The sequence below is a fragment of the Narcine bancroftii genome, chromosome 6, assembly GCF_036971445.1.
Source record: "Narcine bancroftii isolate sNarBan1 chromosome 6, sNarBan1.hap1, whole genome shotgun sequence".
Taxonomy (NCBI): domain Eukaryota; kingdom Metazoa; phylum Chordata; class Chondrichthyes; order Torpediniformes; family Narcinidae; genus Narcine; species Narcine bancroftii.
This window is the reverse complement of record NC_091474.1, coordinates 249,698,104-249,723,292: the sequence shown is the minus strand read 5'-3', so window position 1 is coordinate 249,723,292 and position 25,189 is coordinate 249,698,104. Positions and strand designations below refer to the sequence as shown.

The window sequence follows — 25,189 nt, the reverse complement described above, 5'->3', positions numbered from 1 at the left end:
CTAATAGACTCAGAGAGTGCTGACAGCTACATCCACGAGAGAGTTGCCAGAGCCTTAAATTTGTGGAGATATCCAGTAAATCGAAAGATATCGATGGTTTGTAGTAAACTTATAAAAAATGTATGGGACAAGTGTAAAGTTACTTTAAATTTGCAGGGTCATTGCCTGGCTGATGTGTGGCTCTTTATTGTGCTGGAGCTTTGCGACCCTGTGGTACTGGGGTTAGATATTCAATCTCAGATGAACAGTGTAGTGCTAAATTTTGGTGGGCCACTACCTACACTTACCATCCACCACGCTAGTTACTGTGGTCTGTCCACATTAAAGATCAAAGCTCCCTCCCTTTTCAGTGATTTATCCCCCGAGTGTCGGCCGATTTCCACTAAGAGCCGTTCTTACAGCAAAGAGGATCGTGAGTTTATCAAAGCTGAGACCCAGAGATTGCTTGAAGAGGGAGTAATTGAACCCAGTAAGAGTCCGTGGCGAGCCCAGGTGTTAGTTGTGAAAAATCACACTAAGAAACGACTGGCTATTGACAACTGCCAGACAATCAACCGTTACACTAACCTGGATGTCTATCCCCTGCCACGCATCAATGAAATGATTAATCAGATAGCGCAATACAAAATGTACTCCACTATCGACCTCAAAGCAGCTTATCACCAAATCCCCATTAAAAAAAAGGAACAACCCTATACAGCCTTTGAGGTTGATGGGGGGGTTATACCAGTTTAAAAGGGTACCTTTTGGAGTCACTAATGGTGTGTCAGTGTTTCAGAGGGAAATGGATAAGATTGTTAGGACGTATGAGTTACAGCGTACGTTTCCCTATCTGGATAATGTCACTATCTGTGGGAAAACGCAGTCTGAGCACGACAACAACTTAAAGAAATTTTTAGCAACAGCTAAAGAACTCAACAACCTTACATTTAACGAGGGAAAATGTGTGTTGAACGCGACAGAGCTACCCATTCTGGGCTACATTGTCTGCAAGGGCGAAATCTGCCTCGACCCGGAATGAATGGCCCCCCTTAAGAAGTTACCACCCCCAAACTCAGCAAAAGTCCTTAAAAGGTGTATGGGGTTCTTTTCCTACTACTGCAAATGGGTTCGGGACTACACCACGAAAGCACGCCCTCTGTTTGATACTAAATCTTTTCCTCTCTCTCCAATCGCCTTGAAGGTTTTCAAGAGAATTAAAGCTGATATTGGCAAAGCTGCACTCTCGTCCATTGACGAGGATGTCCCATTCCAAGTGGAAACTGATGCCCCAGATTGTGCCTTGGCAGGAACCCTTAATCAAAAGGGCAGACCTGTGGCATTCTCCCGCACGTAACGCGGACCTGAACTTAAACATCCTGCCATTGAAAAAGAAGCCCAGGCTATTATTGAAGCTGTTCGCTACTGGAGACACTTTCTAGCCGGCAGAAAATTTACTCTTGTCACTGATTAGAAATCTGTAGCCAACATGTTCAGTACTAAACACAAAAGTAAAATCAAGAACGATAAGATGGCACGTTGGCGAATAGAACTCTCAACTTATAATTATGAGATCCAGTACAGACTGGGCAGGTTAAACGATCCCTCTGTCACATTGTCACAATCTGCTGCTGGTGCTCAGCTGGAGGGGTTAAAAGAGATCCATAGCAGACTGTGCCACCCAGGAGTCACAAGATTCTTCCACTACATAAGGGCTAACAACCTTCCTTACTCTCTGGAAGAAGTCAGGAAACTGACTAAAAGCTGTTCTGTTTGCGCAGAATGCAAACTGCAATACTTCAAAGTTCCAGAGGCCACTCTCATCAAGGTAACCCGACCTTTTGAGAGGATTAGCTTAGATTTTAAAGGGCCGTTACCTTCCAACAACAAAAATGTATATTTCCTTAATGTAATTGACGAATATTCCAGGTTTCCCTTTGCGATACCCTGCCCTGATGTTTCGTCAGCGTCTGTCATTAAATCATTTGACAGAATTTTCAGCATTTTTGGTTTTCCCAATTACATTCATACCGATAGAGGCTCAGCATTCATGAGCGCTGAACTCCGGCGAGCCCTGCTACAAAAAGGAATTGCCACCAGCCGTACCACGAGCTGCAACCCACAGGGCAATGGGCAGGTTGAAAGGGCTAATGCAACAGTCTGGAAGACTGTTAATCTTGCTTTAAAAACACATGGTTACCCTGTTTACCCAGTGGGAGGAGGTGCTGCCTGAGGCACTACATTCTATTCAGTCTTTATTGTGTACTGCAGCAAATCAAACACCTCATGAACGTATGTTTGCCTTTCCTAGGAAATGAGGAACTGTGATGGACTGGCCAGCCTGTTTATCTGAGCCTGGAACCGTGCTGTTGAAGAGACTCACTCGGGCATGTAAAACAGACCCCCAGTCCAACCAGTTCAGCTACTGCATACTAACCCCAACTACGCTCATGTTAAATTCCCAGATGGGAATACTGACACTATACCCCTAAGAGATCTGGCCTCGCCTGGTTCGCCCCTTCCTCGCACCTCTACTCAGAGTGAGCCTGAGAGGTTGGATTCACCCCCCCCAGCCCCCCCCCACCAGCCTGTGACCCCTAGTAAGCTTTCAGATTGCCATGCTGAGGCTCCACTGCCTTACGCTGGCGATTCTGGAGCAGGTCCAGAAGTAATTCCTTCCTTCCCAGACTACAGACCCAGGACCTGTACCAGTTCCCAAGGTTGCAAAGGAGCCACCTGTTTTGAGACAAAGCACCAGAATTCGTAAACAACCTGATAGGCTGACATATTCATAAAACATCTCATTATATTTCAATTGCTTGCTAGATACTGGCGTATTTTGGCTGTTATAGTATCTCAAGGCCAAACATGGTATCCATGTATTGCTTGCTTCAGTCTTTCCTAGCAGCTGTCCTTTTGATTTTAACCCTTCTTCTGCCAGGGGGGGAGGGAGACTATGGTGAATGTCTGCCAACCTGCCTGTCTCCCCCCTCTGGCGAGCCCTGCTGTACTAACATTGGCTATGCATTATCTCGACTGTTAAGGACACTCCCCTTGGATATAACTGTATCTGCACCTATTGTCTTTCATTATTGTACCATGAGCTTCTGCTAGTAAAAGCCTTGATTATTGTTTGACCTCATCGTCTTTGTCAATTGGCGCTTCACCTTCTGAAGACTATTGTGAAACCCTACCCTTAGTTATAAGTTAATAAAAGCGTTTGTTCTCCCTCCATTTGTGAGAGCTTTCATCATGATACAACATGCTTTATAGGAGCTGAAGGTAGTTTTATTTAAAATCCCACGACCACAGGGCCTGCACCCAAGATGGCAGAGCCTCAAATCAGTAGCAGCCATGAAGGATTGCAGACTCCAGGGGAGCAGAGGACTGGCGCAGGGCACCAGAAAACAGGGAGATCAGCCTCCATCTGAGGAGAAGCAGAGATGACCCATAGGGTGATGACAAAGGCAGTGGATCAGTGAGGGGCTCTGTGGCTGAAAGATCCACACGTGGCAGGCTGCTGGAAACTCGAGGCGAGGAACTCACAGAGGCTGTATGCTGCTGGAGACTGCTGTTGGGGGACTTGCACTGGGCTGCAGACAGCTGGAGACAGGCTCAAAGCTGCCTGAAGGGGTACCAGGTATCAGAACTGGGATGAGGGGGTGCTGAAGGCGCCGAAAGGTCAGAGGTTCGGATCTGGAGCTTGGGCTGCCAATGGTTTGGACTGGACTCTGAGTGGCTGCGGAGGCTGAGGAAGCGCTGGAGGCAAATCTACGGACACTCGGTGACTCGGGGGGACTCTCTTTCGCTTCTCTTTCTCTGACTGTAAGAGGTGCTTCAGGCAATTTCTGCCAATAGCAAATCTTTAAGAAACCTGCATAGGAGAAGGCCACTCCAATATAAAACCTACGACCCATGGACCTCGCTGCCACGTCCCAGCTTGCTTGGCCACGGCACACGAACCATGGGTGTAAAGGGTGGGGCCAGTACTGCGCGCACTGCACTCCACCTAAAAGCTCCTTTGCGCAAGCCCGAGGACAGGTCCACGTCCTCCCCCTCCACGTCCTCCCCCTCCACGTCCTCCCCCTCCACGTCCTCTCCCTCCACGTCCTCCCCCTCCACGTCCTTCCCCTCCACGTCCTCTCCCTCCACGCCTTCCCCCTCAAAAGATGCTCACAAACTCAAGCTAGCATGCTGGAACATCAGAACCATGCTAGACAAGGCTGACAGCCACCGACCTGAACGTCGGTCTGCCCTCATTGCACATGAACTTCTCAGACTTGACATCGACATAGCCGCTCTCAGTGAAGTCCGCCTGGCAGATGTAGGCAGCCTCCAAGAACGCGGCGTGGGCTACACACTCTACTGGTCTGGCAAGCCTTCGGATGAACGACGCCTATCTGGTGTAGGCTTCATGGTCAAGAGCTTCATTGCCTCCAAACTCGAAAACCTTCCGACAGGCCTCTCGGACCGAATCATGTCCATGCGACTCCCCCTTCAGAACAAGCGTCACATCACCCTCATCAGTGTCTATGCTCCAACCCTCCAGGCGGAACCAGCAGAAAAGGACAAGTTCTACACCGACCTGCGCAACCTCATCCAACGCACCCCTACAGCCGACAAGGTTGCCATCCTGGGCGACTTCAACGCTCGTGTCGGCAAAGACTCAGAAACCTGGCCAGGAATCTTGGGCAAGCATGGCGTCGGCAAGTGCAACGACAATGGGCGCCTCCTGTTGGAGCTCTGCGCAGAACAGCGGCTTATCATTACAAACACCCTTTTTCAGCAGAGGGACAGCCTTAAGACCACCTGGATGCATCCCCGATCCAAACACTGGCACCTCCTGGACTACATCCTGGTGCGAGAAAGTGACAAACGAGATGTGCTCCACACCAGGGTCATGCCTAGCGCGGAATGCCACACTGACCACCGGCTGGTTCGCTGCAAGCTCAACCTTCACTTCAAACCAAAGCCCAGGAACAATAAAGCCCCCAGAAAGAGGTTCAATGTTGGAAAACTGCAGTCAGACGAAGCGAGAGGAAACTTCCAGGCAAACCTCAAAGCAAAGCTCGACGATGCAACCCGCCTCACGGACCCGTCCCCTGAAACCCTCTGGGATCAGTTGAAGACTACCATACTGCAATCCACTGAAGAGGTACTGGGCTTCTCCTCCAGGAAAAACAAGGACTGGTTTGACGAAAACAGCCAGGAAATCCAGGAGCTGCTGGCAAAGAAGCGAGCTGCCCACCAGGCTCACCTTACAAAGCCGTCCTGTCCAGAGAAGAAACAAGCCTTCCGTCGCGCATGCAGCCATCTTCAGCGCAAACTCCGGGAGATCCAAAATGAGTGGTGGACTAGCCTCGCCAAACGAACCCAGCTCAGCGCGGACATTGGCGACTTCAGGGGTTTCTATGAGGCTCTAAAGGCTGTGTACGGCCCCTCACCCCAAGTCCAAAGCCCGCTGCGCAGCTCAGACGGCAAAGTCCTCCTCAGCGACAAGATTTCCATCCTCAACCGATGGTCAGAACACTTCCAATCTCTTTTCAGTGCCAACCGCTCAGTCCAAGATTCCACCCTGCTCCAGCGCCCTCAACAGCCCCTAAGGCTAGAGCTGGATGAGGTTCCCACCCTGGATGAGACATATAAGGCAATCGAACAACTGAAAAGTGGCAAAGCAGCAGGTATGGATGGAATCCCCCCAGAAGTCTGGAAGGCTGGCGGCAAAACTCTGCATGCCAAACTGCATGAGCTTTTCAAGCTTTGTTGGGACCAAGGTAAACTGCCTCAGGATCTTCGTGATGCCATCATCATCACCCTGTACAAAAACAAAGGCGAGAAATCAGACTGCTCAAACTACAGGGGAATCACGTTGCTCTCCATTGCAGGCAAAATCTTCGCTAGGATTCTACTAAATAGAATAATACCTAGTGTCGCCGAGAATATTCTCCCAGAATCACAGTGCGGCTTTCGCGCAAACAGAGGAACTACTGACATGGTCTTTGCCCTCAGACAGCTCCAAGAAAAATGCAGAGAACAAAACAAAGGACTCTACATCACCTTTGTTGACCTCACCAAAGCCTTCGACACCGTGAGCAGGAAAAGGGCTTTGGCAAATACTAGAGCGCATCGGATGTCCCCCAAAGTTCCTCAACATGATTATCCAACTGCACGAAAACCAACAAGGTCGGGTCAGATACAGCAATGAGCTCTCTGAACCCTTCTCCATTAACAATGGCGTGAAACAAGGCTGTGTTCTGGCACCAACCCTCTTTTCAATCTTCTTCAGCATGATGCTGAACCAAGCCATGAAAGACCCCAACAATGAAGACGCTGTTTACATCCGGTACCGCACGGATGGCAGTCTCTTCAATCTGAGGCGCCTGCAAGCTCACACCAAGACACAAGAGAAACTTGTCCGTGAACTACTCTTTGCAGACGATGCCGCTTTAGTTGCCCATTCAGAGCCAGCTCTTCAGCGCTTGACGTCCTGCTTTGCGGAAACTGCCAAAATGTTTGGCCTGGAAGTCAGCCTGAAGAAAACTGAGGTCCTCCATCAGCCAGCTCCTCACCATGATTACCAGCCCCCCCACATCTCCATCGGGCACACAAAACTCAAAACGGTCAACCAGTTTACCTATCTCGGCTGCACCATTTCATCAGATGCAAGGATCGACAATGAGATAGACAACAGACTCGCCAAGGCAAATAGCGCCTTTGGAAGACTACACAAAAGAGTCTGGAAAAACAACCAACTGAAAAACCTCACAAAGATAAGCGTATACAGAGCCGTTGTCATACCCACACTCCTGTTCGGCTCCGAATCATGGGTCCTCTACTGGCACCACCTACGGCACCTAGAACGCTTCCACCAGCGTTGTCTCCGCTCCATCCTCAACATCCATTGGAGCGCTTACATCCCTAACGTCGAAGTACTCGAGATGGCAGAGGTCGACAGCATCGAGTCCACGCTGCTGAAGATCCAGCTGCGCTGGATGGGTCACGTCTCCAGAATGGAGGACCATCGCCTTCCCAAGATCGTGTTATATGGCGAGCTCTCCACTGGCCACCGTGACAGAGGTGCACCAAAGAAAAGGTACAAGGACTGCCTAAAGAAATCTCTTGGTGCCTGCCACATTGACCACCGCCAGTGGGCTGATATCGCCTCAAACCGTGCATCTTGGCGCCTCACAGTTTGGCGGGCAGCAACCTCCTTTGAAGAAGACCGCAGAGCCTACCTCACTGACAAAAGGCAAAGGAGGAAAAACCCAACACCCAACCCCAACCAACCAATTTTCCCCTGCAACCGCTGCAATCGTGTCTGCCTGTCCCGCATCGGACTTGTCAGCCACAAACGAGCCTGCAGCTGACGTGGACTTTTTCCCCCCTCCATAAATCTTCGTCCGCGAAGCCAAGCCAAAGAAGACAACATGCAAGTTCATGCAATATGACACTGTTCTATTACAATCAGAATAAATTGAATTTTGAATCTTGAGTTTCACCACTCTTAACATGATGCACTCCAACAACAGCCTTTCCTTTAAATTGGCTGGTGACTATCAGCGAATAAAACAATCAATTATTAACAAACAATTCCCAGATGCGCCACTTCTGGGGGTCCTGGCCAATGAAATTCACCAAGTCCTGAGACCCACCTCCTTTATACTCTCACAGCTCTCGCTCCAGATCCCATCTGCTGTTCAAAGAAAATCATCAACAAGTATCGAAACTTGGTCCCTTATACTTTTTTTGTGTAACTGTTAATGTGTCTACATGTTAAAAATTGTATTTTTGTAAATAAAAAAACCTGTGATTGTAATTGCAATAAATAATAACTCAAAGAATCCTTTGGCAGCACCACGACACATTTCAAACCATTTGATACTTTTTTCTGAGCTCACTGGTACCTACCCTGGGGATTGAAGAAACCTGTCATCCAAAACACAATAGGTCTGCCCTCAAAGATCCAGGTGGAAAATTGGTTGTTTCTCTCCAGAAACTCTGTGAACCAAAATCCCAATGTAGAAGATGCCCAAGAAATCCTCTTCCATCCCTCAGGGACACGAGCGTCATACATGTTATCCAAGGCGTCAATTAAATGCTGCAACGGAAAAGGCACTGAGAAGTTACAGTACTCAGATTTCTTGTTAGAGTACATACATCACATACAACCCTGAGATTCTTTTTTCCTGTGGGTGAGGCAGAAATACCACTTCATGGCAGTGCAAACAAAAAACACAATGTACAAATGAACAAATAAAAAAACTGTAATCCAATAACAAAATGTAAACCAACTGACTGTGCAATACAGAAAAAATTTAAAAAATAAAGTGCACAAGTAAAGTCCTTAAATGATTCCCTGATTGAGTTTGTCGTTGCGGAGTCAGATGGTGGAGGGGGAGCAGCTGTTCCTGAACCTGGTGGTGTGATTCTTGTGGCACCTACACCTCTTTCCTGATGGCAGCAGCGAGAACAGAGCGTGTGCCAGGTGGCATGGATCCTTGATGATTGCTGCTGCTGTCCATCAGCAGCGTTCCCTGTAGATGTTTCTCGATGCTGAGAGGGTTTTGCCTGTGATGTCCTGGGCTGTGTCCACTACCTTTTGCAAGGCTTTAAGTTCAGGAATATTGGTGTCCCCAAACATGATGTACCCAGTCAGTACACTTTCCACTGCACATCTGTAAGAAATTTGCCAGGTTTTTGATGTCAACCAAACCTCTGCAAACTCCTGAGGAAATAAAAGTGATGACGTGCTTGCTTCACGATGCCATTAGTGTGTTGGGTCCAACAAAGATCCTCCGAGATAGTGACTACCAAGAACTTAAATTTGCTCACGCTCTCCACCTCTGATTCCCCAATGGTCAGTAGATTGTAAACCTCTGGTTTTTTACAAATTTAGACTGTCCAGCAGGTATGGAAATCTCTGGGACCATCACAGGGTCAGCTCCTGGTCAAAGGTCGGCAAGGGTGTGGTTGTTACCTGAGGGCTAGCTGGGTCTGGCATGGTCGATGTGGGCGCTGGTGTGGGCAGTGTGGTGTCTATCTACACGTTTGTCTGCAGTGGGTTGGCCGGGTAGGTGTGGACCGACAGGAGTGGGGTTCACTGGAGGGGCGGAGGGAATGGATTGGCCCCCGGATCCTGGGTGGTTCAAGGGTACCCATGGTGGGGAGGTTGGGTCGGGATGCTGGTGGGGTGGTGCCCCTGCTGGTGCCAGATTCCTGGTCAAGACGATGTCCTCATGGCCACTGGGCTACCTGATGTAGGCGTAGTTGTGGTTGGCGTGGAGGAGGAACACCTGCTCGATCAGCGGGTTGGCCTTGTGGGCCCTCACATGTTTGCATAGGACCACCGGTCCTGGATATGTGAGCCAAGGTGGGACTGAGATTCCAATCGTTGATATCCTGGGGAATGAGAAAAGTAGCTCATGAGGGGTTTGATTGGTAGCCGTGCACAAGAGGGACCTAATGGCATGGAGTGCCTTGGGGAGGGCCTCTTGCTAGTTGTCAATGGACCAGCTTTTGAACCTTGGGGCCAGGAGGACTGCCTTCCAGATCACCCCGCTTTCATGCTCCACCTGCCCGTTGCCCCTCAGGTTGTAACTAGTTGTATGACTAGTCGCAATGCCTTGCGCTACCAGGTGCTGGCACAGCTCCTCACTCATGAAGCCAGATCCCTAGTCACTGTGGATGTATGTCAGATATCCAAACATGGTGAAGATCTGCATCAGAGGCCTGATAACGGTGGCTGTGGAGGTGTCAAGGCAAGGGATGGCGAAGGGAAAACGGGAGTATTCTTCTACGACCACGAGGAAGTAAAAGTTCTTGTTTGTGGAAGGCAGGGGGCCTTTGAAGTAAATGCCCTAAGAGGACTGGGGCACAGAGGTGGGGCATGATCAGGAGCCTGATCCCCTGGTATGTTTCCCCCCACCACTGACAAATCCACTGAGCAGTACCAGAGGGCTATGATGGAGCGGTCTTGGCAGCGAAAGCGTTGGAAAGGTTCATGGGGTAGATTTTGAGCTTTAGTGTCCGGGCTACATTCGGGTGCACAAAGCTCTCAGAACTACTGCTATCAAACAGGCATTTTGTTACCTTCCCCTTGACAGCAATGTCCATCATTGAGCGCCCAAGACCATGGGAAATGTCCCCTTTTTAAGGTGGTGGATACTAGGACCATCTCGGGGTCCGAGTCGCTGCTCCCCGATGAATGAGGCGAATAGCGGCCAGCGGCTTTTTTCCTGGGTGTGGGGTGCATCAGGTGGGCGATCAGGTATGCACCCGTGTTGACCACATCGTTTCGTGGTCCAAGATGGCGGTGCCTGGCAGATGCATGTGGCGTCAGTGCAGTCAGGCAACCTGGCCGGTCATGTAGAAGGAGGTGATGCCACCCATACTGGCAGATGTGACATCTTCGGTACTGGCGGAAGTGACATCATTGGTGCGGGTGGAAGTCATCTGGGAAAGATGGCAATGCCCGGGGCGAGCACACCACAGCGGTGCTGGTCGGTGGCTGGGCCGGAAGTGACGTCAGCGGTGTGGGTGGAAGTGGCGGGGTGAGTGATGTCGTCGCCCGTTCCTTGCACACGGTGATGTTCAGGACAGCTCCCATCTGGTTGCGGAGGGCGGCTGTGCTCCCGACGGATCTGGAAAGGCACACCTTCGCATAGTGGCCTTACTTCTTGCATCGGGAGCAGTACGAGTTCCTCATCGGACAGCCCTTGTGGGTTCGCCTGTCTGACGCACACTGGGACCCACAGCACTTACACGATGGCGGGTTGCCGGCAGCAGCGATGGTCTCCTCCACATGAGGCCCTTTGGCTATGGCGGCCATCTGCATATTCCAGACCAGATGTTGGGGGAGTCGGGCATAGAAAGCCTCAGGATGAAGAACTGCAGCCTCCAGGGAGCGGACCACCTCCATTATCCTGGCAAGTGAGGCAATGTTTTCTTCTAGCAGTTTCTGCCGGGCACTTCTCCAGTGCAGCCCTTGTACGCAGGCGTCTCGGATCAATTGCTCCATTTCCTCTTCGGTCACTCCGGTCTCAGCCAGGCACGAGCGGGCTTGCTCCCGCAGGGCCCCCAGATAGGCATCTGGTGTCTCACCTAGCTGCTGAGACGTGATGCTGAGCAGATACCGGGCGTAGACCACGTTTGTCGGGGCCTTGTACATGCTCTCCAGGACGGCCATCACAGGTTCGTAGTCTGTGCAGTCCTTGATGGCCTTGAAAGCTCGTGGGCCCAGCTTGGTGCAGAGCACCGTGAGCCGTTTCTGGTTGGTGTTGATCACCTCAGCCTGTGTTAAGATGATCGCCTCAATTGTGTGCCTCCAGATCTCGATGCCTGGGCATCTGGGTGTTGAGGGTCGATCTCCAGGTTCCCGATCGACAGGAACTTCTCCATGGTCGTTCTTTAAAATTTTACTGGAATAAATTTTGGTGCGCTAAGGTAGTAGCAAGCAAGCTCAAAACTTTATTCCAGTAAAAGTTTGAACACCAGTTCACGCCTTGGTGGCTCCCGTGCGACTGGCTCAGGTCTTTAGTCAGGTCGGCTGATTGACAGACGGCCAGGTGGAGTCAGCCCCTTAGGTGGTCTTCCTGCAGGTACAGAGATCGCCCCCTGCTGTTGGTTAGTGATTGTATCACCATAATACCATGGCAGCTAAAGAGAATGATTTACAAGTTTACCCTATGGAAAGCACCCAGTAATTTAGCTTGTGTATATGTGCTGCCCATTAGTAGAATTGGAAGTTGGGAAGAGAGAGTCCTCCACTAACCTTACAGTTTTGCAATAATGCTTTTGGACCCCTGAAGATTGCCCATTCCAAATAAAGGTGGAAATGATTTAATCCAGCGAGGTGAAAAAGTATTTTGGAGAAATAAGGGAATGGTTTGAAACAAGTCAAGGAACCTTGGGTAATATGTTCATTTTGATTATATTTATTCTGTCCAGGGGCAAATTTCCCAATCTCTGGAAATCTGATTTCTCTTGATTGATAAGAGAAGTAAAAATTTTTATTAGGAAATTGGAGAATGGGCATGTTATGTTTACACCTATGCACTTAAAACCTGATCGACTAAACTGAAAAGGCAGGTCTGATTGGTCAAATTGCAGAGCTGCTCTGTTGACAAGGTAACGTTCACTCCCTTGAAGATTTAATTTATAACCTGAAAAAGAGCTGAACTCCTTCAGAATAGATAGAATGGAGGGGGTGATTCTCTGGAGGTCTGTTACAAACAGCATACAATGAAACTCTCTTTTTAAGTCCATTTTGGACAAAGGTAGGGGAGGACTGTAACATAAGTGACAATGGTTGATTGTGTGAGAGATGAGAAAAACTGATATTGCAATATGAACATGAAGAAAATAAAATTGATACATAAGTAAATGAATGAAGCCAGTACAAACAACATGAGACATGGATATTAGAAGGCAGGAAGCTGACAATGACTGAGTAAGATAAGAATCTCCTAGAGAATCAGCAAGTTCACTAACTGAAGGAGATAAGGACAGACAATTGATGATAGAAGTAGAGTTAGTCTGAACGAGATAAGGGTCTCCAAGCCCCAGATAGAATTAGCAAGGCTTGCATAAATAATTAGAAAACCTTAGACAGTATTAGCCAGTTCTACATATATAATTAGTAAGCCATACACAGATTTATCAAGTTATGCATATTTAATTAGTAAACCCTAGACAGGATTAGCGAACTCTGCATATGAAGGGACTTCTGAGAGTTGGAAAGGTGTGAATGGGGACAGGGGCAAGGTTATGAATAAGGACAATGGGGATAATGACATGAGAAGACACCGACAGGATACCCCCTGGTCCTCCAAGTGCACAGAAACAGCACGTAGGCAGGATTGCCTAATGCCAAACCTCTCCGTATGTGTGTATTCCCAGGGTAAGGGGAAGCACCCAACTTTGCATTGTTGTATAATAAATGTTCTTTGTTCTCAATTTTTGTCTCGAGCAATTTCTTTAAAGGTAATTCTGTTTCTAACAATTGCAATGGCAAAAATAAAGGGAGATTGGAGGCACCCTTGTCGGGTATCATGTTTCAATGTAAAATAGACTGAGTATTGTTTGAGTGAACTGATGCTTGTGGTGCAGTGTATAGAAGGCGAATCCAGGAGATAACTTGTTACCAAATCCAAATTTCTTTAATACTGCAAAAACATATTTCACTCTACTCCTTGGGTCTTCCGTTGCCAGGCTGGGTTCGGGTTGTTCTTCTGGGAGGAAACCAGAGTCCCCTAGAGAAAACCCACACAGATTTGGGGAGAACGTACAAACTTCTTACAGAAAGTGCGGGATTTCAACCCCAATCCAGTCCTGATCGATGGCACTGTAAAGGCATTGCGCTAACTGCCAAGCCAACCACTGCTAGAAGTACTCATAAGGTTAGATATCAGTTGCGGAGAAAGAAAACTAACATTTGGTTTGATGAAACTGTCAACAGAATGAAGGGCAGTTAAAAATCAAACATAAAGTTGAAGAGTACTCGAGAGAACAATTGGAATACATGTGATAACCTGGAGGGTATCTTCTTCTTCTCTCTTTGGCTTGGCTTCATGGACGAATATTTATGGAGGGGTATGTCCACATCTGCTGCAGGCTCGTTGGTGACTGACAAGTCCGATGCAGGACAGGCAGGCACGGTTGCAAGGGAAAATTGGTTGGTTGGGGTTGGGTGTTGGGTTTTTCCTCCTTTGTCTTTTGACAGTGAGGTGGGCTCTGCGGTCTTCTTCAAAGGACGTTGCTGCCCGCCGAACTGTGAGGCGCCAAGATGCACGGTTGGAAGCGATATCAGCCCACTGCCGGTGGTCAATGTGGCAGGCACCAAGAGATTTCTTTAAGCAGTCCTTGTACCTCTTCTTTGGTGCACCTCTGTCTTGGTGGCCAGTGGAGAGCTTGCCATAGAACATGATCTTGGGAAGGCGATGGTCCTCCATTCTGGAGACGTGACCCACCCAACGCAGTTGGGTCTTCAGCAGCGTGGATTCGATGCTTGCGGACTCTGCCAGCTCGAGTACTTCGATGTTGGTGATGAAGTCACTTCAATGAATGTTGAGGATGGAGCGGAGACAGCGCTGATGGAAGCGTTCTAGGAGCTGTAGGTGATGCTGGTAGAGAACCCATGATTCAGAGCCGAACAGGAGCGTGGATATGACAACGGCTCTGTACACGCTGGTCTTTGTGTGTTTCTTCAGGTGGTTGTTTTTCCAGACCCTTTTGTGTAGTCTTCCAAAGGCGCTATTTGCCTTGGAGAGTCTGTAGTCTATCTCGTTGTCGATCCTTGCATCAGATAAAATAGTGCAGCCGAGGTAGGTAAACTGTTTGACTGATTTGTGTGCCCGATGGAGATATGGGGGGCGCTGGCAGTCATGGTGGGGAGCTGACTGATGGAGGACCTCAGTTTTCTTCAGGCTGACTTCCAGGCCAAACATTTTGGCAGTTTCCGCAAAACAGGACGTCATGCACTGGAAAGCTGGCTCTGAATGGGCAACTATATAATATAATATCATATAATATATGACAAGAGCAATGAGAGACAGTGGTGGTTATTATTGAAAGCTGATCTGTTTGAACATAGAAGAACTAGAACAGCATGGTTGGTGTAGCAGTTAACACAACACCTTTACAGCACCGATGATTGGGACTGGGGTTCGAATCCCACGCAGTCTATAAAGTGCTTGTATCTTCTCCCCGTGTCTGCATGGGTTTTCCCTAGGGGCTCCGGTTTTTTCCCACCATTCGATAAGTAATGGGGGTGTAGGTTAATAGGTGCAAATTTGACGGCACGGACTCATGGGCTGAAACTGCTTGTTACCATGCTGTATGTCTAAATTTAAAAAAGAACATTACTCCACAGTACAGGCTCTTTGGTTCACGATGTTGTGTCGACCGACAGAAACCTACTCAACAAACGAAACCTTCCCTATCTCACACCCATTCAAGTAAGTGCCTGTTTAAAAATCCTTTAAACATTCCTGTTGTACCAGCCTCCACTACCACCTCTGGCAATGCATTCCAGGAACCCACTAGTCTCTGTATAAGAAAACTTAACCCTGATGTTTCCCCTAGACTTACCTTCCCTCACATTGTAAGATGTCCTCTGGTGTTTGCTATTCTCACCAATCTAGACATCATCCTTGTAAATCACCTCTCCAAATTGTTAGGTCTGCTTTGTTCATGAATGAGTGAGACAAACACCAGGCTGAGTCGAAATCAGGGTTCTTTGTTCTTTATTACCGGATTGTAACACTTGCGACTAAACATGTTAGTCGGAGAATGCATTCTGCCGTTATCAGCAAAATGGTGATTTTTTATACCCTTGGATACATGCTTAGAACATCATCATATCATTACTTGTCCAATGACTAAAACTGTTGCTATCCTTTCCCTGCTAGCTTCCTGCCTCTCAATCCATCAATGTCTCTCTTATCTTGTAAGTACAAGGATGCATTCACATCTTGTTACAGCCCTGTACATTCCCATCTCATGATGTTTTACCTAACAGGAGTACAAGGACACCTCCCCTTCTTGTTACTGCCCTGTACAGGGTAACTCCCTACACATTCCCATCTCATGATGTTTTACCTTACAATATCCACTGCATGACATAATATTTCACGTGTCATATAACCTGAGTTTTATAGAGGTACAACATTACCTCAGGACTCTTGAACTCTATTCCCAACTAATGAAGGCCAGTGTACCATAAGCTTTCTTAGCTACCCTATCAACCTGCACAGCAACCTTGAGAGCTGTGGATTTGACCCCAATGTCCCTCTGTTCTTCCACACTGTTAAGAATCCTGCTGTCAACCATGCACTTTTCCTTCAAATTTGACTTTCCAAAATACATCACTTCACACTTATCTGGATTGAGCTCCATCTGCCACTTCTCTACCCAAAATTGCATCCTGTCTATCTATATATCCTGTTGTAACCTACAACAATCTTCTGGACCATCCAGAACACCTCTAATCTTCATGTCATCCGCATTTTACTGACCCATCCCTCTACGTCTTCATCCACATCACTTTAAAATAATCATAAAGAGCAGGGGTCCCAGAACAGATCCAGGCAGAACTCCGCTTGTCACTGACCTCCAGGCAGAATATTTCTATCTGCTACTTCACTCTGCTTTCTGCAGGCAAGCCAGTTCTGAATCTACACAGATGAGGTTCTATGGATCTCATGCCCCATGATGTTCTGAATGAGTCTACCATTCAGACTCATTGAACCCTTTGAAATGCCATACTAAAATCTATATACACCATGTCTAACACCCTACCTTCATCAATTTCTTTAGTTGCTTCCTCAAAAAACTGAATTTGGCTCGTGAGGCATGACCAACCCCTCATAAAGCCATGCTATTGCCTATACTTCTCAGCATGCTTGTTTATCCTTTCCTTAAGAATCCTCTCCAATAATTTGCCCACCACTGACGCAAAACGCACTGGTCTAAGATTCTAAGGATTCTCCCTATTACCTTTTTAAAGCAAGCGGACCACATTTGCCATTCTCCAATCTCCTCTCTCTTCCCTTGCTTTCTGTAGTATATCTCATCTAGTCCCAGGGACTTAGTGATCTGAATTTTTTTAAGAAGATCTAGTCTAGCACTTCCTCCTTCTTAACATTCTCTAGCACATAGGCTTGTTCTATATAGACTTCACATTGACTAAAGTCCTTCTCTGATGAACAATGAAGCAAAGTATTCATTCAGAACCTCCCCCACTTCCTCTGCCTCCAGGCCCATGTTGCCTCCTTTATTGTTAAGTGGCCCCACCTTCACTCTCAACATCCTCTGCTCTTCACATAATTGACAGAATGGGTTGGGCTTTCCTTAATCCTACTTGCTAAGACCTTCTCATGCCCCCTTTCTAGTTCTCCTAAGTCTTTTCTTGTTCCTTCCTAGCTACCCTATAATTCTAATCTTTCCTATCTTTTGCTTCCTTCCTAAACTTTCTGTATGCTTCTTTCTTCCTCTTAGCTGGCCGTCTCACCTCTTTTGGAGAATACATAACAAAGGAGATGAACAATGGAGAGAAAACAAACAATGCTGGAATTGTGAGAACATAATCACAAGTTGCTGGCGGTCTGAAATAAGAGAATGCTAGAAATTTTCAGATGGCTTATTTGTGAAGTGCAGATAGATAATATTTTTTCAAGCAGGCCTGGTGAAATTGCTTATTATTTGAAATTGTGAATTCAGTGTAGGTCCAAAAAGGTTCTGGATCTCTCGCAGCGAGGACTGATTCCTTTTCTTTGCCGCACCAGTGGACAGAGCCCATTATCCCATTCTGTATTGCTTGGAGGCATCACCTGCTGGATCCGCTGTGGTCCTCCTAACTAAGAGGAAAAAGCTGGCTTTCTGGAAAGCAAGTCACTGATGAACATGACCTCTGCAATAACATGATCAGAGCAGAATAGGCCATTTGGCACATCAAGCCTACTCCGCCATACAAGGAGATCATGGCTGATCTGGCCATGGACTCAGCTCCACTTACCTGCCTGTTCCCCATAACCTTAAATTCTCCTCTAACTGTAAAATCGAACTGTACCTTAAATTATTTTATTGAAGCAGCTCTATTGCCCCTCTGGGCCCAGAATTCCACAAATCCACTATTCTCTGCGAGAAGCAGATCCTCCTCATCTCCATCTTAAATCTACTCCCCTGAATCTTGAGGCTATGTCCCCTCGTTCGAGTTTCACCTATCAGTGGTAACAACCTTCGTGTTTCTATCTTATCTATTCATTTTAAAGTTTTCTATGTCTCCACAAGATCCTCCCTCATCCTTCTGAAATCCAGTGAGTTTAGTCCCAGGTTACTCAATCACTCCAAAATCTGGTGAACCTCTTTTGCACTGTCTCCAAAGTCAGTAAATCCCTTTTCAATCGAGACCTGAACTGCGAACAGTGAAGCCAATTACATAATTTCTTACTGGCTGGACGCAAAAATTCCTGATGATTATTAGGAAGGATGAATTTGGCCTTTGAGTGAATGGTGAGGACTGGTGAATAGCACGATCCCACCATCTGCTTTGAGTGAATGGTGAGAACTGGTGAAGAGCACGATCCCACCATCTGCTTTGAGTGAATGGTGAGGACTGGTGAAGAGCACGATCCCACCATCTGCTTTGAGTGAATGGTGAGGACTGGTGAAGAGCACGATCCCACCATCTGCTTTGAGTGAATGGTGAGGACTGGTGAAGAGCACGATCCCACCATCTGCTTTGAGTGAATGGTGAGGACTGGTGAAGAGCACGATCCCACCATCTGCTTTGAGTGAATGGTGAGGACTGGTGAAGAGCATGATCCCACCATCTGCTTTGAGTGAATGGTGAGGACTGCTGAATAGCACGATCCCACCATCTGCTTTGAGTGAATGGTGAGGACTGCTGAAGAGCACGATCCCACCATCTGCTTTGAGTGAATGGTGAGGACTGGTGAAGAGCACGATCCCACCATCTGCTTTGAGTGAATGGTGAGGACTGCTGAATAGCACGATCCCACCATCTGCTTTGATTCACTCACATAAATTCCTATGGGAATGGAAGAATATCCCTCACAGCCTCCACCTCTCTTTTGCTTTTCTTGAGTAAATCCTAAAAAGATTCCATGAGGAAATAAGAACAATGCAGAACACCAGCAATGACAAGAATTTTCAACGTTAAGGGTCCATTCAAGCCATGCAAAATAATGTCTCTGCTGCTCTATATATTGTCAAATGAAAACAAAAAATTACAGATTAAATTAAAATATAAACCTGCCCATATCATTAGGAGGGAACAAGAAATGGTGACAGTCAAGCAGTTATGCCAGAAAGTTGCATCAGCATTTAAGAGAAGTGAAGTGAATAGAATTCAAGCTACCAGGTATAACATCATTTTTTAATTTAATTTAGAGATACAGGATGTTTCTTGGCCCTTCCAGCCTACAAGCACTTGCCACCCAATTACACCTATGTGGCAAATTAACCAACTAATCCTGCACTTCTTTGGAACATGGGAGGAAACCAGAGTGCCCAGAGGAAACCTGCATGGACACAAGGAAAATGTACAAACTTCTCACAGACAGCGCCAGTTTCCAACCTGGGTCACTGGCACGGTCGAAGCATTCTGGTCTTACACTAATCATGCAGACCACTAGCTGTAAAAGTAATGATAAATCGCTGGAACATTAACTCAATGGAGATGGATATTGCTCATTGCTCCATTCACTTTGATTCAGTCATTAAACACATCTAATTCACTTTTTACAAACATAAAGTGTTAAATTATTGCATAAAAGTTTTATGATCTTGAATCACTCCAAGCTCAGGAAATTACTGCAGATGAAATTGTTAAAATATCTTTGCTTTTTGTTTCTGCTACTACATTATTTTATTATAAAGGAATCTATGGGCTTTCACTCATGTGAAGTTTAACCTAAAATGACACTGACCTCACTCATGATGATGGTCCCATCTATAGCCAACTTTAAGTCATTTAAGCAGATGCGAACCATTGTAATAACCTTCTGCATTCGGTCAATTTCTTGACGCAAGAAAATATTCATAGAATTCAAAATCCCCATTTTTGTGAGGCATTCTTTCACCTAAAAAACAAACAGTTTCCTTCATGAAGATGAACAATTTTGCAATTCCTATTATTTTCCTAATATGGTCAGAAATATTACCTTAACAAACTATATTAGCTGCAGTAAAGCTGAGCAGTAGAAAACCAAGATGGTTTATATTTACAAGCCCGGAAAACTATTTTAGAGGAAATAACCAAATTCAGTGTCATTGCAAAATTTTGCAGGCTTAATTGAAAATAATAACTGCATATCTCATTCATAATGCCCCACCTTTATATCGGAATGTGGGAGGAAACTAGAGAACCTGTAGGAAACCTGCGCAGACACAAGATGAACATACAAACTTCTTACAGAAGGAGCGTGGATTGGAACCTAGCTCGTTGGTGCAGTACACTACAGAACACTACAGTACACTACAGTACATTACAGTACACTACACTACAGTACACTACACTACAGTACACTACACTAGCCATGCCAAAGGATTGATGGAGTTGCTCTGACAGAGGGCATAAACGCGATGAAGCTCCTTCTATATTGTAAGGAAATGTGGAAATATGAAGTGAATAAGGGATTCTTTTGCTTTAGGTTAATATTGATGATCTAGAATCTAAGTTTTATATTTGGCTCTTCGAAGTTGGCTCATTCATATCAAAATCTCTAATTCACTACACAGCAATGAAGTCCAGCAACAAATGTGATAGTTTCAATAAATAGTAATGGTAAAAAAAACATACCTCATGAGCCACATAATCTGGGGGCAGCTTTGTCAGCAGGCTGTCAGCGAGTTTGTACACAGTGGCTTCTCGAGTCTCACCTCCTCCTCCACTACTTTCTTTTGGCTGGATGTTGGTGATAGTGTTGAGAACTTCTGCTGCAGCGTTACTCTGATACCTGAACAAAAAAACAATTGGTAAGAGCCGCAAGTTTGCGGATGTGACTAAAATCGGAGGTGTTGTGGACAGGGAGGAAGGCTTTCAAAGCTTGCAGAGGGATTTAGATCAACTGGAAAAATGGGCCAGAAGGTAGCAGATGGAATTTAATGAGGTGTTGCTTTTTGGAAGGACAAACCAAGGTAGGACATACACAGTAAATGGTCGGGCACCAAAGGGTGGGAGGAACAAAGGGATCTGGGAATACAGATACATAATTCCCTGAAAGTGGCATCACAGGTAGACAGGGTTGTAAACAAAGGTTTTGGCACATTGACCGTCATAAATCAAAGTATTGAGTGCAGGAGTTGGGAGGTTATAGTGGGGTTGTCTAAGACATTGGTGAGGCCAAATTTGGAGTACTTTGAAGTAGTTTAAACCAAACTTCAGGAAGGATATCAGCAAGATGAAAAGAGTGAAGAGATTTACTAGGATGATGCCAGGCCTTCAGGAGTTGAGTTACAGGGAAAGATTAAATAGGTTGGGACTTTATTCCTTAGAGCGTAGAATAATGAGGGGAAATTTGATAGAGGTTTCCAAAATTATGAGGGGAATAGAGAGAGTAAATGTGAATAGGCTCTTTCCATTTAATTTGGGAGGGATCATTTCAAGAGGACATTGCTTCAGGTTAAAAGGGGAAAGGTTTAGGGGGAACATTAGGGGGAAGAACTTCACTAAGAGAGTGGTGGGAATTTGGAACAAACTGCCATCTGACGTGGTAAATTCGGTTCATTTAAGTTTTAAGATACACGGATGGGAGAGGTTTGGAGGGTTATGAGCTGAGTGCAGGTCAGTGGGACTAGTGGAATGAAATTTCAGCACAGATGAGAAGGGCTGAATGGCCTGATTCTGTGCTGCAGTGTTCTATGGTCCTATGACTTGGGTAGAAATGGCTATCAAACTGGTGGCCTGGTTTTGCAAGGTCAATGAACACCCCCACCTTTGTATCAGCTGTACACCTGCTTTATTCATATTGACTCAAACCTATTATGGAGTCACAGAATGCTCATGAAGGTCACCAGCTAAACCATCTTGACCCCAGGGCTCTGCTCACAAAGCTTCCTTTCCACTAATTATTGAACATCCCTCAACTAGAACCTCATTGATAGATTTTTATTAGGTGTTGGCTTCAAGGAACTTCAAGGATCATGTGCAGATAAAAGAGTTGAGGTGCAGATAAAAGAGTTGAGGTACAGATAAGCCATGATTTTACTGGATGGCAGAAGATGCTACAATAATCAATGATATACACCTGTTCCTTTCACCTTCTGCCTAAATATGTTTAGTTTTGCTTCCATTCTGTGTTGGCGAAGGAATGGGAGAAGACCCTTTCAGAACAGAGTTTAAAAAGAGCGTGGGAGACAAAAGTCCCTTAAAGCTTAAAATGCTAAACAACTGCTTGATTTAAACTAAAGGAAAGGGAAATCAAATAAGCTTCTTCATGGTATATAAAATGATCAGTGATTTAATATTAATCTCACTTCAAATGTATTTTTTATTTTCCAATTGAGTTATTTAAAACTGGAGGCAAAATAAAGCACCTCCAACTGTGGAATGCACACTGTAAAAAATCTTGAGCAAGCTGGTGTCACTGAGGTTCATTGACGAAGCTCAGGATTTTGAAGATAGCAGTTTCAAAAGGGGGTCATGCTGTTACTAAAGGATTGCAAGCAAAGAGTGACTAAATTACTGCTAGATAGACTAAAAAAAGTTCATGTAATACAGGAAACCCTACAGAACAGCTGTTCCAAGTACTGATGGATGAACAATTTCTTCTGGGATATGCAATCAGTACCAAGGCCATAGCACCATGGTGTTATAACTGCACAAGGTCAAGAGACCAACTATTATGGGGTTCGACAATAAGGGGAGAAGACGGGCATTTCTATGTTTGTGGATGTGATTCCAGGATAATATGCTGCCTCCCTCTTGCCAAACTTAAGGATATCAAGAGAACATCCAAGGTTCTGCCGATACTGATATCCGGAGCAAACAATCTACTGGAGCAATACAGGGAATGGAGCAATATCAGCAGGAGAAAGAGTCAGCACACTTCAGGCTGGAACCCTTCATCAGCCCCAAACATTTTTGAGTGTTTTTTTCCTCCCAGGAATATTGTGAATACCTTTAATTCTGGCACGGGGAAGTTCTGCAGAACATTCTGGAGGGGTGATGAATAAAGAAAGGTTGTGGTCCACAGTCCTTAACTGTACTAATGAAATGGATAGAAAAAAAGATGAAGTCCTGCAAGCAAACTTTAAGAGGTTAGGAAAGGGATGAAGTAGCAAGACCTGAAAGGTGGGAATTTCTGAGCTACACATCGTGCTGTGTATCAGCAAGAAGTGAGGTTGGAGGACACAGCATAGTTGCTCCCAAAGGTTTTAGGTCCCAGGGCATTGATACAGATCTGAAAAAGATGGGACATACTGCTGTTATGGGCTATGACTGTTTGGACAGTGGACTGTGACTTTAAGAAATGGCTTTCTTCTGCAGCTTCCTGTTTCATAGACTGTGCTAACTGGCCACAGTTGGGCAATGCAGATAAGGGAAATGGAAAAAAGGCTTAATTGCAGGAGCCACAAGAGATCAGCAAGAAGAAACTGGAGAGAGGAAGACGAGAGAGTTCACCAGGCTAGCCTAGAAGGAGACTTAGAGACTCTGGGTCGAGAATGGTTCTAGCAGACTGAACTTGAGTGTGACAGAAGAAGTCACTTAACATCTTCTAGTGAAAGAGCCATTTGGAAAGCCCATTGTGCCCAGGCCTGTGGAGGAGTTGTAAGTCTGTTATCTTCAGTGTTCAATTTTGGATGTCCTTTTTTTTTAAATTTTTTATTTTTCACACCATAAATCACATTAGCCATGCTACACACTTTTTCTTTTTCACAGATATACAGTGACTTTTTCTCCCCCCCCCTCCCTCCTCCCAAGTCACCCCCCCACCCCCTCCCCCATCCATTTTAGGTATACAATCTAGGTTACATTAAACCAGTCCGATAATGTTGTCATTCAACAAAAATACACCAGAAATTCTACTGAGTCCATTCTTTTCTTTCCTTCTCCTTCCATCAACTTAGGTAATGATTGTCCCCGGTAGGTTTTTGTTATTGTATTTAATGTAAGGCTCCCATATTTGTTCGAATATTTCAATATTATTTCTTAAACTATATGTAATTTTCTCTAATGGAATACATTTATTCATTTCTATATACCATTGTTGTATTTTCAGATTATCTTCCAATTTCCAGGTTGACATAATACATTTTTTTGCTACGGCTAGAGCTATATTAATAAATCTTTTTTGTGCATCCTCCAAATCAATTCCAAATTCTTTGTTTTTTATGTTACTTAGGAGAAAGATCTCTGGATTCTTTGGTATATTGTTTTCTGTTATTTTATTTAATATCTGATTGAGATCTTCCCAAAATTTTTCTACTTTCTCACATGTCCAGATTGCATGAATTGTTGTTCCCATTTCTTTTTTACATCGAAAACATCTATCAGATACTGTTGGGTCCCATTTACTTAACTTTTGAGGTGTAATGTATAGTCTGTGTAACCAGTTATATTGTATCATACGTAGCCTCGTATTTATTGTATTTCTCATCGTTCCAGAACATAATTTCTCCCATGTTTCCTTTTTTATCTTTATATTTAAATCTTGTTCCCATTTTTGTTTAGTTTTACCATTTGTTTCCTCATTCTCCTTTTCTTGCAGTTTAATATACATATTTGTTATAAATCTTTTGATTAACATTGTATCTGTAATCACATATTCAAGGTTACTTCCCTCTGGCAAACTCAAATTGCTTCCTAATTTATCTTTCAAGTAGGATCTCAGTTGGTAATATGCCAGCGCTGTATCTCCAGTTATATTGTACTTATCTCTCATTTGTTCAAAGGATAAGAGTCTACTTCCTGAAAAACAATTTTCTATTCTTTTAATCCCTTTTTTTTCCCATTCTCTAAAGGAAAGGTTATCTATTGTAAAAGGGAGTAACTTATTTTGCGTCAATATTAGTTTTGGTAATTGATAATTTGTTTTATTTCTTTCTACATGAATCTTCTTCCAAATATTGAGGAGATGATGTAATACTGGAGAAGTTCTATGTTGTACCAATTTTTCATCGCATTTATATAATATATGTTCAGGTACCTTTCCCCCTATTTTATCTAATTCTAATCTCGTCCAGTCTGGTTTTTCCCTTGTTTGATAAAAATCTGATAGGTATCTTAATTGTGCGGCTCTATAATAATTTTTAAAGTTTGGCAATTGTAAGCCTCCTTGTTTATACCATTCTGTTAATTTATCTAGTGCTATCCTCGGTTTCCCCCCTCTCCATAAAAATTTCCTTATTATTTTCTTTAACTCTTTGAAGAATTTTTCTGTCAGTTGTATTGGCAATGCCTGAAATAAGTATAATATCCTTGGAAAAATGTTCATTTTAATACAGTTTATCCTTCCTATTAGTGTTAGTGGTAGATCTTTCCAATGCTCTAAATCGTCCGTAATTTTTTCATTAGTGGATAATAATTGAGTTTATATAATTGGCCGAGATTTTTGTTTATTTGTACACCTAGGTATCTTATTGCCTGCATTTGCCATCTAAATGGAGATTCCTTCTTAAATTTTGAGAAATCCGCATTATTCATAGGCATTGCTTCACTTTTATTTACGTTTATCTAGTAACCCGACAT

General features: G+C 45.1%; 1 protein-coding gene across 1 annotated transcript in view; it reads right to left on the bottom strand.

Moving 5' to 3' along the window:
- Nucleotides 1–25,189, bottom strand: part of LOC138737388 (dynein axonemal heavy chain 8-like) — a 397,732-nt gene that overhangs the window by 8,459 nt on the left and 364,084 nt on the right. Inside the window, exons 44-46 of the mRNA XM_069888135.1 lie at nt 20,300–20,456; nt 19,428–19,580; nt 7,888–8,077 (exon numbers count right to left, since the gene is read on the bottom strand). Coding sequence (XP_069744236.1) covers nt 7,888–8,077; nt 19,428–19,580; nt 20,300–20,456 — 500 coding nt within the window. The remainder of the gene's footprint in view (nt 1–7,887; nt 8,078–19,427; nt 19,581–20,299; nt 20,457–25,189) is intronic.